Source organism: Populus trichocarpa, chromosome 17, assembly GCF_000002775.5.
Source record: "Populus trichocarpa isolate Nisqually-1 chromosome 17, P.trichocarpa_v4.1, whole genome shotgun sequence".
NCBI lineage: Eukaryota > Viridiplantae > Streptophyta > Magnoliopsida > Malpighiales > Salicaceae > Populus > Populus trichocarpa.
In genome coordinates, this window is record NC_037301.2 from 12,789,775 (window position 1) to 12,804,988 (window position 15,214).

The 15,214-nt window shown below is 35.7% G+C and overlaps 2 protein-coding genes and 1 pseudogene across 3 annotated transcripts; all 3 read left to right on the forward strand.

Moving 5' to 3' along the window:
• The first annotated feature begins 124 nt into the window (after nt 1–124).
• LOC18099408 (integrin-linked protein kinase 1) lies at nt 125–5,177 on the forward strand. Its single transcript, XM_024588377.2, has 11 exons — nt 125–379; nt 872–964; nt 1,230–1,313; nt 1,630–1,721; nt 1,849–1,969; nt 2,149–2,228; nt 2,452–2,514; nt 3,264–3,355; nt 3,595–3,683; nt 4,133–4,230; nt 4,915–5,177. The coding sequence occupies exons 1-11, from the start codon at nt 125–127 to the stop codon at nt 5,033–5,035; spliced, it is 1,188 nt and encodes a 395-aa protein (XP_024444145.1). The 3' UTR covers nt 5,036–5,177.
• Nucleotides 5,178–6,499: 1,322 nt separating this feature from the next.
• Nucleotides 6,500–7,546, forward strand: LOC127904479 (E3 ubiquitin-protein ligase SINA-like 10; annotated as a pseudogene).
• Nucleotides 7,547–8,102: 556 nt separating this feature from the next.
• On the forward strand, nt 8,103–14,535 carry LOC18099405 (uncharacterized). Of its 2 annotated transcripts, none has more exons than XM_052448198.1 (11): nt 8,103–8,331; nt 8,415–8,477; nt 8,670–8,804; nt 9,253–9,355; nt 11,392–11,462; nt 11,733–11,837; nt 12,338–12,404; nt 13,185–13,285; nt 13,455–13,514; nt 13,580–13,783; nt 14,048–14,535. In XM_052448198.1, exons 1-11 carry the CDS (start codon nt 8,212–8,214, stop codon nt 14,135–14,137), a joined length of 1,119 nt encoding a protein of 372 aa, XP_052304158.1. In that variant the 5' UTR covers nt 8,103–8,211; the 3' UTR covers nt 14,138–14,535. The 2 variants fall into 2 exon arrangements, with proteins under 2 accessions (XP_052304158.1, XP_052304159.1); XM_052448199.1 differs by having other exon boundaries at nt 8,107–8,331; nt 12,371–12,404.
• The last annotated feature ends 679 nt before the right edge of the window (nt 14,536–15,214 follow it).

Below are 15,214 nucleotides of genomic sequence, written 5' to 3' on the forward strand. Positions count from 1 at the left end.
TAACGAACCAGCCCAGATTTATCAATTCGGTATTTGATGAACTCACTCTCTCACTGATCCCTCATGAACCCACTTTTATTTTAGTTTATTTAATGGTTTGCAGGGTTTTTAAGAACTCAAGACGATGGATCCGATGCAAGAGGACAACTATTCTGACGAGTTTGACATGCAGCTTATAGGGAATTTCTTGAGCTTTGCATCTAGAGGAGACAGAGTGGGACTGAACCAGATGTTGAGGGATGGTATATCTCCTAATGTACAAGACTATGACAAGAGGACTGCCTTGCATCTTGCAGCTAGTGAAGGCCATGCTCCCATCGTTGAGCTCCTTTTGCACTACAAGGCCAATGTCAATCTCAAAGACCGTTGGCAAAGGACTGTAAGCACCCCATATGCATTTGTCCCTTGTTTCCATATATTTGTTTTTTGGTGAATTGAATTCATAAAAGAAAATTGATTTTCACATTTCTATAATATTGCATGCTATGAATTAGCAATAGATATGGGATTTGTATGGAATTTCAGTCCATCCACAAAATTTAATATTCTCTGCTTTAGCTATCTCATGATCAATCTTAGGCTTCCTGACATAAAAATTCAGTGCATTAAATTTTTTAATTTTTCCTTCATACCATCTTCACTAATAGCACGTTCGTGCTTTGTCTACTAACCAGTACTGTCTCGAAGGAATTTGGTTTAGCAGGATTGATTTGTCCCCTTAACCTTGTCCTGTTGAAGACACTCTCATATTAGCTCCCTTTTTGGATTAGTTTGGTGAATCCAGTTTTATTCTGTATAACAGAAACAGCTAATCTAATTAGGTAGAAAAGTGATCATGATATTGATTCTATCTCTTTACTGTAATGTCAAGCCCTTGACAGATGCAAGACTCTACAGTTATCGAGATATATGTAGGATCCTGGAAGTTAACGGAGGCAAGGATTTCATCAATGACCACCCAATGGTAATTCAATCATCTTCCTTTCTTTCTTTATGTTTTTGGGGGAAACAGTGAGAGTGGGGATGGTGGGGTGTAGGGAGCATCAGGCTGAATGTTCAGTGTAGAAACAACCGATACATCTGTAAGAGATTAAGTAACTAGATCTGAACCTCAAGATCTTTGCAAATGCAGTGTACTACTACTGCTCAAAGTAAAGTAAAAATTAGCATTAAGGAAATTTGCATCATGCAACATATGATCTGTTTCTAACTCGTGCTTTGTCATGCAGACATTTCGACATGAACAAGATTGCATTGAGATGAATTTTGATATTTCAGAATTGAACACAGAACAGTCATCAATAGTTGAGCAGGTGACCGTAAATAATTAACATTAATCCCATCGAGGAATTGCTTCTCTGTTTTGTCTATCAACTTTTTGAATATCGTACTTCAATCTTGGAGAGTCGTGTGCATCAAATTTCTATCTCTTATGATGTTAGTCCTGGAGTACAACAAACGCATGAGTGATCTAGTCTATACTTGAGTAACTCTTCGACTAGCTTGTGGTAGTTAAGCTTGCTAAGACCTCACATATGCAACCTGTCTTCATAGCTTTACTGTCAAGGCACTGCCTATGTCTTTACTTATATTAACTTGTTAGAGAATTCTTCTTCTGATAATTTTCAGGGTGTCTTTGGTGAATCAGTGAAGGTTAAGTGGCGTGGAACATGGGTTGTTAAAACGGTGATTAAGAGTCAGATATACCATCCTGTAAAAATGTATGCTTTGTTGTTCCTTCTTCCGTTCTTGATTCTTTGTTTCATTCACATTTCGTTGTCCATTGAGCTGAAGGAAACAATTGAACTACTCTAGATTCTGAATAAATCCACTTTGAACATGATGCAGGATATTATCTGCCAAGGATAACACTCTCTTACGACAACTTCAGCATCCAAATATTTTGCAGTTTCTTGGTTCAATTGTACATCGGGAGGAGATGATTCTGATTACACAGCATCTGCCTAAAGTATGTCCTTTCAGGCTTCTACATAAGATTTTTAAACTATGGTTTGAGGCTTATGGCAATACTCCACCGTTGTGTGCGTGCAATAAGTAATGGATTTAGCATCATTGATAATTTTGGTGATTAACATATTTTTCTTGGGCATGGTATGTTTCTCTCAATATTTTTTATTTCTTATGTAGGGGAATTTGGATGGTATCTTGACCACAAAAGTTCGGCTTGATATACCTACTGCTCTGCGCTATGCTCTAGATATCGCAAGGTATAGTGCGATTTTCGTCGCTCTGATTTCAAGTTAACAAAACGGAATGCTGGGAATTACGACCTGTTTCATTCATACAACTATTCCATGTGTCAAGCTGCAAATTATTTCATTATATAAATTATATTCTACACAGAAGCTTTCTTGAACGCATGATCTTGCTATTTCTTCATAAATTATGTTAAAGCAATTCGTGATTCTTTCTCATCTACAATGATTACAGGGGAATGAATTATCTCCATGAGCACAAACCCTTACCCATAGTTCACAATCATTTGACTCCCAGGCGAGTGCCATCCTCAACTTCCACCTTACCCTTCAATTTTATTATATGGCATTCTGTGACTCCATGAGTTTCAAAATTAAAGCTCACATTCCTCTTAATTGTTAACTCAATAACGAATTGTGGTGTCACCGTGGATGTCGCGGACATGGTTATGTTGTCCTGACATTATGCAAGAACATGCAGCAAGATGCTCTGGTTGGATGAGTATAGGAGACCATATTAGGATCCTGGATTTCAAGAATGGTAACCGGAATAAATGACTTCATTTTGTGATTATTCTCTCTATGGGGTTTTATTCTTGTATGCAGTGATGACACCATGTGTAGTCATTACCACTCCAATAAGTGTTGTCGGAACTCCACATTCTCTCGCGATCTCTCAATTTCTTTCTTTTAATATATACTAGTGGAGGTCCATTAAGACCAGTGGAATGGGAGTTCCTAAGCTCCTCGTTGGGAATTTCGGCTGGTGATTTTTCAAGAGGACTAGCCCTTTCACCTGTTCTTGAATTATCAGAAGTACTTTTAAGGCCCAGGACTCTCTTAAGCTCTCTATATTTCACTGTCTTTTCTTTTTTGCCTCGTCTTCTATTGTGATATTTGGATTAACCACTTGTATAAATATCATGTAATATAAATCTAAGTTTCCCTTATTCCCTACATAAACCCTGTAACATGTTTTCCTATGCATACTCTCATTCAGTCAGATGATGACCTTATGAGGGTTTTCTTGTTTAATTTCTCATGCAGAAACTTGTTACTAGATGAAGGTGGCCATTTGAAGATTGGTGACTATTGGGTTCAAATGTTGTATGAACAAATCCACCCCAATCAAGACAACAGTATGTTCTCGCCTTCCTTCCATTTTTCTTTCTTGACCATTTTAAAGAACTATTCAGTATACCTAGAATTGTACTCCCATCTCAAGTATAAAGGCGGGACTCGTGTTTATGTAAGAGGGAGGATTACAGCTCCAGTTATACCTACTAGTTTCTCAACATTTCATCTTCTTATCATTAATTTCTCATGTATATATATGTAACATTAATTCTACTTCCTAAGACCCTCTTTTGTTTCGAAGGCCAAAGGAATGATGGTTCCATCATGTCTAGCAACCAATCGAATGACACCAAGAAAGATATTCGCTCTTTTGGATTCATATTTTATCAGGTATCTATCTATATTCGAAGATGCTAGCTGCAGAAAAACATCAATTGGCTTGTTTTACAAACTATTTATTCTATCAAAGAGATGTGAAATGTCCTCTGATGGATGCATCATCTTACACTAATCTTTATGATAGTTTCTGGTTCTTCTTTGCCTGTGTTTCTGTCACGATGCATTTTCCCAGACTCTTTTACTCGCCCCCATCAAGTTGGCTTATGAATTGAGAAATATAAAATAATAATAAAAACATAAAGCAAAGGGAAAGGAAATGTATACATTGTCATTGCATCATCTCTTGAGAATAGGACTACTGTAAGTAAGTTTTACTTGCCTTACAAGCATGGGAACGTGTCTGATCTATTGCAATTTTCTTTTTCCAGTTATGGTAATTAAGAATTTCTTGAGTATAGTATATGGTTCACCATTTAGTTCGAAATTTTATTGTACTACAGATGCTAGAAGGAAGAGTGCTTAGCAACATGAACTTTGATAAGTCTACTGATTTTGAACTAAGGTTTCAGATAAGCCGCTGCCCTAACAGAATTCAACAGTAAGTGAATATCTTTTTTTTTTCTGCCAACTCTTCTTTCATGAATGATCCTGATTTTCTTATACTTTGTGAAAAAGGTAAAGCAAAATTATATAAATAATATACTGGAATCTTACTTAACAGTTTAAATTTTTAAATTAAAATAATTTTTTTAATATAGTATCAGAACCTTATTGACCTCACGATTACAAATTCAAATCTAAAAATATTTATATGTATCACTTGAGAGAGGTGCCGTATTGAAAAATTATATAAATTATATCTTAAAGCTTATCTAAAATTTTAAGCTTTTAGATTGAAATTGTTATTTTAACCGGTCTCATGAATAAGAAATACTGATTTGGAAGAATGGAAGTATGAACAAGAAATACTGGTTTGGAAGAATGGAGGTATTGTTCGTTACCAATTCTGTGAAAAAATTGTTATGTTCAAACCACCTTGACAATTTCAAGATCTTGGGAATTATATGCTCCTAACATTGTAGGTTTAGCACAGTGACATCGTCATCAGCATTTTCTTGGCCTGTGAAAATTGAGATCTCCAAAAGTTTGTCAGAAATAATAAAGATCAAGGAAAAATTTTAGATACATAAGACAGTAACTGCGTCATTTCAAATTAAACTTATCCACTCTTGTTTGGATTTTGCAAGTGTTAAATTAGTTAATGTATGGTTATCATTTGCAGGTTAATCCAGCATTGCACAAGTAAAAATCCTTGTCAAAGGCCCTCATTTTCTTCTGTCATAGAGATCTTAGAAGAAGTTTCTGCATATCTGGGGAGAGCTGGATGTTCTCCTGTTTGTTGAGCCCATCAAGCATGTATAATACGAAGTAGTTGGTTATCATCAGGGCTGCATGAAACAGTCAAAACTGGTTTCTGTTGACCTATGACTGTATGCTTCCATGACCCTTTACTGCTATCTATAACCTGAATCAGATTAGTTATAATTTAATCGCTTATTCAAAGGGAGACAAATTAACATTAAAATTTAAATTAAAACTTCAGTGAGGGCAATGGTATTTAAAAAGAAAAATCAAAAGAAAAGAGAGGAGAGGAGAAGAAGAAATGATGATGAATCACGAAAAATCAAAAGAAAAGAGAGGAGAGGAGAAGAAGAAATGATGATGAATCACGTAGCAGGAGATACATAAGCATTTGGATCATCTTCGAAGGTATGCTTCCCTTAAATGTCCGTGTGCTATGCAAATTAACACTCAATACAATTCTTTTATTTAAAAAACATTAAGAGAAACATTTACCTGCCATATGATTGCTGACTGATCCTTGGACGATGATGACAAATACTTTCCGTTATGTGAAAATTGCAGAATCTTTCAAGTTGGCATAAACTTAAAGGATTCATTCAGGAAATTCAGAGTGATGTGCAGCATATTCATGTTAAGATGTTATGAAATGCAGTAACAATGGTTGCAAAAGCAGAATAAATTAGCATACAACAAATCTTGTATTTGAGACGGTGATGATGTGAAAACTGCAATTTTAGTATGAGAAAGAAATGTAATGGCATTAGAGTATGAAAACAACGACAACGAAGACAAAAAGTAAGGGCATTAGCACTTATTACCTAACCTAAGATTCTTCCACATAATAGAAAATGCTGACAGAAAATTGAAAAATAACTTACGGGATATTTCATCGGCTTATAGTGAAGATTGCATTGGGGTTAAAAAATACCAATGGAATAGGCAATGAAATACTACTGTCGAAAAATATCTCATAGGATTTTTTATTTCATTAGCTAGCAATTCTATCATCATTTATTTTCCTGATGGAATTTTTCGCTGGCTATTCCATCAGTATATTGCTACACATTCTATAAGTTTTACAAAAAATTCCAAATGAAAGTGAAATTTTTGGTGGAATCCCATCAGAAACGCCAACAGAATTGCCTTTCCGTCAGCATTTTCATGAGTGATTTCAATTTTCTTGTTTCGTCTATTATGATCTCAAATTCAACAATTGTTTGCTTACAATAAACCCACAACCACAACAAAAAAGCTTCTCCAAGAATTGATTTATGCCAGTTTAACAATAAATAATGTTAAATAGATATGCTAACCTATGAGTTTTCATAGTTGAAAAATTTAAGTAGAAAATTTATATAAATGAGATCAATAGAATTCCATATATAAATATTTTTAAAACAAAAGTAGATATGAACATCACAAACCATTGAAATACAATCAAATCCACAATGTAAAGTGTATATAATCAGTACATCACACCGGGGGTGTTGAAGAAGGTGGAAATGGAGGGGAGGAAATGGTGGTATGAAGAGGTGATAAGCAACCAACGATGGGATGCTCAATTAAAATTTCATGAAACCATAGGATGAGACAGAGGAATTTCGTAGTTGTAGACAGAATTATTTTCTGGTTCTCTACTCTGATTGCTGCTTTCACAAGGGCCCTCCAAGGTGGAGTCTACATTTGGATGGAGACAATTTTTTTTTTTTTGAATTAATTGAACTTTAAGGGAATCGATCCCTTGGGTTTTGATTTTGCTATTTGGGAATCACAAGTTTTCACCAGAAAGAGTGCGGAGAGCATAAAAAACCAAAAGCAAAAAACCTTGCTTAGCAATTTGAATGGGGAAACAAATATACCTGGCTTCTATGATGATTTTTAACTTTACTGATTTGTTTCTGCAGCCAAATATCTCAAACCTTCAGGTGAGCAATAACGCAGTGTGCGGGAACATTGAAGTGGGTACAGAATCTGCTACAAGTGTATGCCAAAACAAAGAATATGGGTGTAATGGAACACTGGATTGCATAGATAATCATATCCATGAAGAAACATGCATCTTTTCACCCTGTGCATGCCCTCTTCCAGACTGTAACTATGCTGGCTCATCTGAACAATTGTCATTAGCCTTCAGCAGCAAACTTTGGGACTGTGGAAGGCGTTTTAGGTACAACATTTCCTTTTCCTGTCTCATTAGGGGTGAATGAACAGTTCCTTGTTCTTCAAGCAGATGGAAGAGGGTGTTCTTTTTCTCCTCAGCAAGGGTATTGTGAGCATTGGGAATATAGTCATCGTAACCTTTGTTAGACCAAGCTTCTCAAAGGATGGGTTCTTATATGATCTAGTAGCAGGTAGAGGGGTCAGCTCTCTTAGGTTAAAATCATTGACTGAGCCTTTTCCTGGGAGGGTGGAAGGCTTATCTCCTGTAGATTTTCTTGTGATTCCATTCCCTTTCCTCGGTCCTTCTGGTCAGCTTGACTTGGAGGTTTGTATATGGAGTTCAACAGAACTAGGTGCAGATTGTTCTTAATAGCGTTTAGAAACACATTCTAGATCATCATCATATCTGTAATGGTCTTAGAACCATGTATTCGAAGACTTGTAGAGCTCATTTCATAGTTTTTGCTCAAAAGATTATGGAGACAAATGCTCTCTTCCATCAAAGCTGACTGACTACCTAGTATAACACCTTAGGTTTGTTAATCTTGCCGCCAAACTTTCCGGGAGATCACATTCAATCGAACCTAGCCTGTATTAAAAATCGCTGTAATGTCCAGCTGATTTTGTAAAGAAAATGATGAAACTTTAAGAATGGCTTAATTGTGCTTTTGTAATTATGAACTTAATTGTGCTTTCCAGTTGACCAATCATTACTGTCACATAAACTTATAAATTGACTCGATAGTTTAACGAACTAAACTCCTTTTCAAGTCAGTCCAGTGTTTTAGAGAAGGGATTCAAGGATTTGAGCCTGGGACCGGTGTGCGGAAAGGTGGTCGGAGAATAGTTGGTCTATTGAAGAACAGAAAACATAAAGCAGAGAGGCCCAAATCTAACTGGGCTAGGCCTGCTACAGAGGCAATAATCAACTGAAAGAATTTCAACCCATGGTGGCTTGGGCAGTGGATGGATAAGCAGCAACAGAGCAAAAAAAAAGTTTCTAAAACCTCAATAGAGTAGCCGTTGAAGCAGAAGGAGAGACAGCGGAAACGGCATGAATTCTTCATTAATGCTACGCCGTTTCTTCTGTTTCAACTCAACAAGAACTGCAGTAACAGCAGCATCTTCTACTTCTTCAAAGAAGAAACCCCTTGTCTTCTTGGGTTCTCCTCAGGTACTAAAAAACGCATTTATTCCCTTACTTGTGTCTGTTTCATAATGGGAACTGAACTGTGATTTTGGTTGGTTCCTTTTCAGGTGGCTGCTACTGTTCTTGATGCTCTTTTCAATGCATCTAAAGCACCCAATTCTCTCTTTGAGGTACTTGTGTCAAAATCCAATCTTTTTGTTACCTTATAATGTTTTTGTAATTGTTTCTATCTGGGTTTTGGTTAAAAATGAGAAAGATGATATTTTTGTGTGGATTTGTGTTAATGGGATTTGCTTCTTTTGGAAGTTGTAAGGGGATGTGGCGTGCAATTTAGTGAGAGCATGTTTTTGTTTTGTTATTAGGTGGCAGCTATTGTTACACAGCCACCTGCAAGAAGAGACAGGGGTAAAAAGTTAATGCCTTCACCAGTTGCTGAGTTTGCTCTTGATACAGGCTTCCCTTCTGATCTTATTTTCACACCTGAAAGAGCTGGAGAGGTAATTTTAGTGGTTTTTGTTTGGGAATTTGTTTTTTTTTTGCAATTTGCATGCTACCAGCAAGAATTTTCTGTATTAGGTCATTTTCTTACTTTACCTGCTGTTCTCCTTTACAATTCTGCAACTTATGTGGATGAGTCTGCCAATTAGCAGTCTGATAGGTTTTCATCATCCAAGAGCTACAAATACTGTTTTCTGCAATTAAGTGGGGTCGTACTCATTGGAAAATTATAGATTTTTATCATTTGAAACACCATGGAAGTGAGTGCATTGCATTGACAGATGTTTACGATTATAACTAAACAAATTGGGAAGATCTTGACAAGTTTATCTTTTCTATTTAGTAGTTTGTCCTTGTCATTGTCATTGAACTTAACTGATTTTTTGGAACATGGGAATAAGTGAACTGTTATTCGCAGAGAATTCATATACTTTTATTTCTGTGTAGGATACATTTTTGTCCACTCTAAGAGCATTGCAGCCTGAACTTTGCATTACAGCAGCATATGGGAATATCTTACCAACCAAGTTTCTCAATATTCCACCAATGGGTTAGTGAGATATACTTTCTGCTAACAAAATTGAGAAATTTGTTTCTTTGCTACTTCTGGAATCAACATCTCATGTGTGTCAGTTGGACAATAGTTCTTACTTAGCTGCGGTATTTCCATGATGAAAATTCATTTTTTTTTAGTGCATGCGGTATGCTGTTTTTGTAGATTTAATTTCCATTTTATCCATAGAGGAATATAGGTTAGCTGTTTCTTTGACCAAATGAATTTGCATATATATGTTTTTATTATATAAGTTTGGGGTTGTGGGCATTATATGGTTCAATTGTGGGAGCTCAAGTTCTTACTTAGCTGTGGTATTTCCATGATGAAAATTCATATTTTTTTTAGTGCATGCGGTATGCTGTTTTTGTAGATTTAATTTCCATTTTATCCATAGAGGAATATAGGTTAGCTGTTTCTTTGACCAAATGAATTTGCATATATATGTTTTTATTATATAAGTTTGGGGTTGTGGGCATTATATGGTTCAATTGTGGGAGCTCAAGTTCTAGTAGGGATGGCAATGGGTAGTCAGGGGTCGAGTTTCTACTATATCCATGCTCTATCCATTATCAAACAGGTAAGAAATGTAGATATCTGGTATCCATACCCTATCAATCAATTTAAAATAAAATAAAATAGTAATGTGTGTGTTAAAAAATATATATGTTTTACATGTATATATCTATATGATACTAATGTATATATCTCGGGTTAGGTTTGGGTCGGGTTTAATAATATCCATATCTTATCCATTATCCTTCGGGTAGAACCCACCCATTCGAGTCTGTTCGGGTTGGTATCTATCAGGTTCGAATGAAATTGTCATCCCTAAATTCTAGTCTTAAGAGTAGCCATTTGATGCAAAAAAATGTTAAGCTTGAGATTGCTAAGATTTTCATTTTCTCCTCCTGTTTTTATTGATGCCTGTCTTGTTTATTTCCCTCACACTTGGTTGTGCCTCCTTTTGGTATCTTTAATGTTCAAATACTAGAGAACGGAAGGCAGTTGGTAGCTTTAACATATACTACTGCAGAAACAGGGAAATTAATGTTTATCATCAGGTTTTCCACTTTCTTAACTGAACTTGGTTAGTGGTCTAGTGCATTCTGCTTAAGAAAATATGTTTATGATTGGTCTGTTTTTGCCCAAATTAAGCAATAATATGGAAAAGATGAATCCTTAGACTTGAGTCCTCATAAGCTCAAATAATCATAGTCAAATAGATTTGAATTTTGGTCCTTAATCTAATCAGTAGCTTCAAGCTTTTCAGCTAGTGACGAGACTAGAGTTATGCAATCACTAATGAAGGCTATTGGAGTCCACCTTTTGACACAAAGCTAGTGGCCAGATGAATAATGTAATTCAGTATTTGGCAGTGCACATATATGTTGGTCTCAATCTGTTGTTTAAGTTAATCACTAACCTGCCTAATAGCACAGTGCCCAGTTTTTTAAGATAAAAATACCCTCATGTCTGGTTTTTGTAGAGATGTGAATAAAGGGAATGATGAAGTAACCCCTATTTAAGAGCATGATTTAGTTGATGGTGGAAGAGAATATCTCTCTCCCTCTCATGCGAACAAAAATTCATGAAATAAGAAACAAAAGGGAAACCAAAAATAATAAAATATCTAATAGGAAAGCAATTATTTATGCTTGAGGAGAGATGTATGTTTAATATGAAAAAAATAATATATGGCTGGTAAATTCCATAGGTTAAAGGTTCTCACTGGAGAGGAATTGCAACCTCAAGATAGCAAATGCTTTGAACTCACAAATTTATCCTCAATTGAAATATCTTCATGCAGGGGACATGAGGAACATTTTTGTCTTAAAAAATCAGGCACAGTATTAGCCTGCCTAAATATTGGGTAGTTTAGGAATCCTCTTTGCTAATATATCTATTTTGATACAACAGCAATCATTTGTAAAATCTAAACTAGTTGATACTAAGGATCAAGCAATAGCTTTAACATAGAAATCTCAAAGTTTATCTTCGCAGTTACTCACACCTGAACTTTTATTTCTCAGGGACGGTCAATATACACCCAAGTCTTCTGCCACTTTACCGTGGTGCTGCTCCTGTTCAAAGAGCATTGCAGGTTCCTTATTTTATAGGCGATCCATATTAATTTTATTAAGAGAAATGATAATTTAACAAGAATAAACGACAAGAATAAAGTCTCTAGAAGATTGTGACCCGTTGGATAGTTTTTAATATGGGACCAATGGTGTGTCCCATTGATCTAATGGCTCATATGTATTCTTCAAACTTATTCTTGTTAAATTTTCTGAAGAAATAGAATAACTCTTGTATCAAATGCTTATCTACTCCCAGACTATGCAATTGCATTTATGAGTCTCTGCATTAGGATGGTGCTAAGGAAACTGGGGTATCATTAGCTTTCACTGTTCGTGCTCTCGATGCTGGACCTGTAATTGCCTATGAAACTCTGGAAGTTGATGATCAAATTAAGGTATGGATGGTGCTTGTCTGCGTTAAGAGTGGCTGAAGTTAGGATCTGTTATTTCATTTTTTTTCATATCCCAATTAAATAACTTGATGGATTGGCTAGAGCTTTTAGCAAAAATATGCATGTTCCATTAAGAATCTTAGCTAGGTAACTACATGGAGTCCATGTGCACTTCCTGGTGGCACAGCTCAATCAGGATCTATAGATAGATGTTTTGTACGGTCCTAACTTCAGCATTTTTGCATGAAGTAGCTGCAGTTAAACCCATGCACTTGCACTCGGTAGCTCAAGCCTCTATTGTGCAAGACAATGGTCCTTCAGAGTTTTAAACCAGTCTCCTCTGACATTTATCTTTCTCTATTTCATGCACTTGTACTCCAACAAAGTAGGGGTGGCAATGTTGACTCTAGTCTTTGCTGTCAGCTCATCCTTTCAAGAAACAGTTAATGAATTAGAATTATTTTATGTTAATTTTTAACTTGACTTGTAATTCCTTCTTCCAGAGCGTTTTAAGACTATCTTGTTCATGCTTGCAGGCTCCAGATTTACTTGCATTGCTATTTTTGGAAGGTATTTCTGATTTCTACTTTTTATTTTATTTTATCATCATTGTAACTACTTCCTTATTCATGGCCAATCTATCAATCTTAAATTTGTACTTCAATAGTCATTTAAGTTCTTTTCTTTTCTTTTCTCTCTTTATTTTTTCATTCATTCGAGTTCGTAATTATTCCCAACTCTGTATTATTCAACTAAGTTTATGATGTAAAATAAATTATTATACTTTATCCATCATGTATGATGCACTTATAACAGTCATATGATATCAATAGTCAAGTTTTTTTCTTCTTTGTTTATAAGTTATCAAAATTCACTTTGTGAGTGTTAATTTTTTTATGCATGACAAGTTTAGTAATGCATCAAGAGCAAAAGTTAATTGATTCGAGTTGAAGACATGAAAGATAAAGGGAAGACAAAAATGACACAATAAAGGAAACAAAAAAGTCACAAGTGTTATTAACATAAGCACAATATAGTTTTAGGTAGTGGCAGATGGTGAAATAGGATTTATATTGCTTAACCTTGCAGATGAAACAAGGCTTCCTTGAGTTGATTGATAAGAAATCACTTCGTAAATATTTCTAGTTTTTACACGTGATTAGATATGCAATAGCTATTCCTTCTATGTGAGTAGTTTGTATGATCAATGTTTTCTTTGAATCTCTCTTCCATATTTTTCCCAGAATGATTTCTTTATTATGTTGTCTGAGCTGAATTATGGGCTGTGGATCGCAACACCCAATTGAATGCACTTTTGAGTCAGGTAGTTCTGTTGATGAATGATCGCAGGATCTAAACTTTTGATTCATGAGCTCCCTTCTATACTTCACGGATCAGCCAGGTTAAAAGCTCAACCCCAAGATGATTCCAAAGCTACCTTGGCTCCAAAGGTTATCCCCCCACACTTCCTGTTACTTTAGTTTTGAAATCCTTTTACTATGACTAAATACAAACAGCAATGGATCAATTAGAAAGAAGTATGGAATTCCCATCTATACTCTCTTGCAAGAATTTAAAGAGCTGTGATAAGGCTTCCTATAAGCTCTCTACTCTATGCAGATATCTGTTGAGGAGTCATGGTTATCCTTTGATCAAGAAGCTTCAGTCCTCCATAATAAGGTTAGCCCTCCTTTCCTTTTTCCTGTCAAATATGAATGCGTGGTGATTACATGCAACCTTTTTAGGTTCGTGCATTTGCAGGGTGGCCAGGGACACGGGCTAAAGTAGCAATTGTTGATGATGAAAATGATCGCCGCAATATTGTAGAACTTAAGATTATTACTACAAGAGTTTGCGACCGTAGCATTGTTCAGGGTGATGAAGCGGATGACATCACTTATGTGAAGGATTCGTTGGTGTTTCCATGTGGAAGGTCTACAGCGCTTGAGGTCTGTTCAGCCATTACGTGTCATCATATATTTATTTTGTTGTTGATCTGCAATTTTTCTTTAAGACTATACTTTATGTGCTATCCCAGAAAATGTTTTAGAAAATCTGGTTTTCCCCCTCAAAATGTAAAATGGGAAAAAAAATCTCTTTTAACAGTTGAAACATTGTTCAGGTGTGAAGGCATGTTATATTTGTCCAGATAAATGCACATGCCCCAAGCCTTTTTGAGTTGCTGATTTTGATGCTTTTTGTATACCAACCAGGTATTGGAACTCCAGCTTCCTGGGAAAAAGGTTTTTCGTGCAGCTGCCTTTTGGAATGGTTTGCGTGGTCAAAAGCTGAAGAAACTGTAGTAGAGAAAACATTAAATCTGGACGGCTACAAACTACATAAGCTGAGATTTCGGCTAGAGGTAGGGATTTCTTGAATTTTTTCACAGATAGCTTTTTCCTAAACTTTATTTATCCCATGCATTCTGCATTGATGTAAACCAAAAATGATTATTGATGTTTATGCAAAACTTCGACTTTGTTCAAACAAGAGCTGTATTGCATCATAGGTGATTTTTCACTTGGGAGCTCAGATGGCTCAATTGAATATGTTTCCATTGTGCTGTTCAGTGTATTCCAAGTCGAAGGTTAGAAACTGTTATTGTAATCTATAAGATGTGAATTCTTTGGATCACATCATTCATTCTTTTCTTTAGCATATGCTCAATTGAATATATGATACTGTCCCAATTGGGAGCTCAGATGGCTCAGCTTTCTTCTGTTTTTTTAATTCGATAAAAGGTAGTTCAAAATAGAGACACTAACAAAAGAAAGACGGGAGAAAATTGAGGGCCGTTTGACTGTTCCATGATATAATTTATTCTTTCATATTTTATATTGGTACTTGCTGTGTAAGGCAATTATTCTGAATGAAGTCCTCGGAAAGTTTCCTTGTTATATTATTGTTGGGATAGAATCATTCAACAATTTATAAATGTGTCACTATTTCGAACCCTCTTCTTCAGTGTCCCACATGTAATGATGAGTTTCTCCATGAACTTATCTGTGAAATTCAGTGTACCAACTTAACATTGATTGGACAATAGATGCAAGCAGAAACAGATCTCTTTGGGATTTAATCTCAAAGTCCAATGATTTTGTTTATGGCATATGAGCCATACAGCAAAAACTCCAATCTGGTGTCATCTGTTAGCTCAGTGCAAAGAACCTCAGGCTAATTTTAATGTAATCAAATATTCGCATTATGGATGTTTGAATACGAGTGTATTGCCCTTGTCAGTGCTTGCATTATGAATGTTTCAATGCTGTGGATGAGATTGGCAAGTAGATCAACCAGCAGCCATTCAATCCATGTTAGCGGGGACATATTTTCTAACTGATGAACTGCATGTATTTCATTGTGATTAAACAGATATGTCA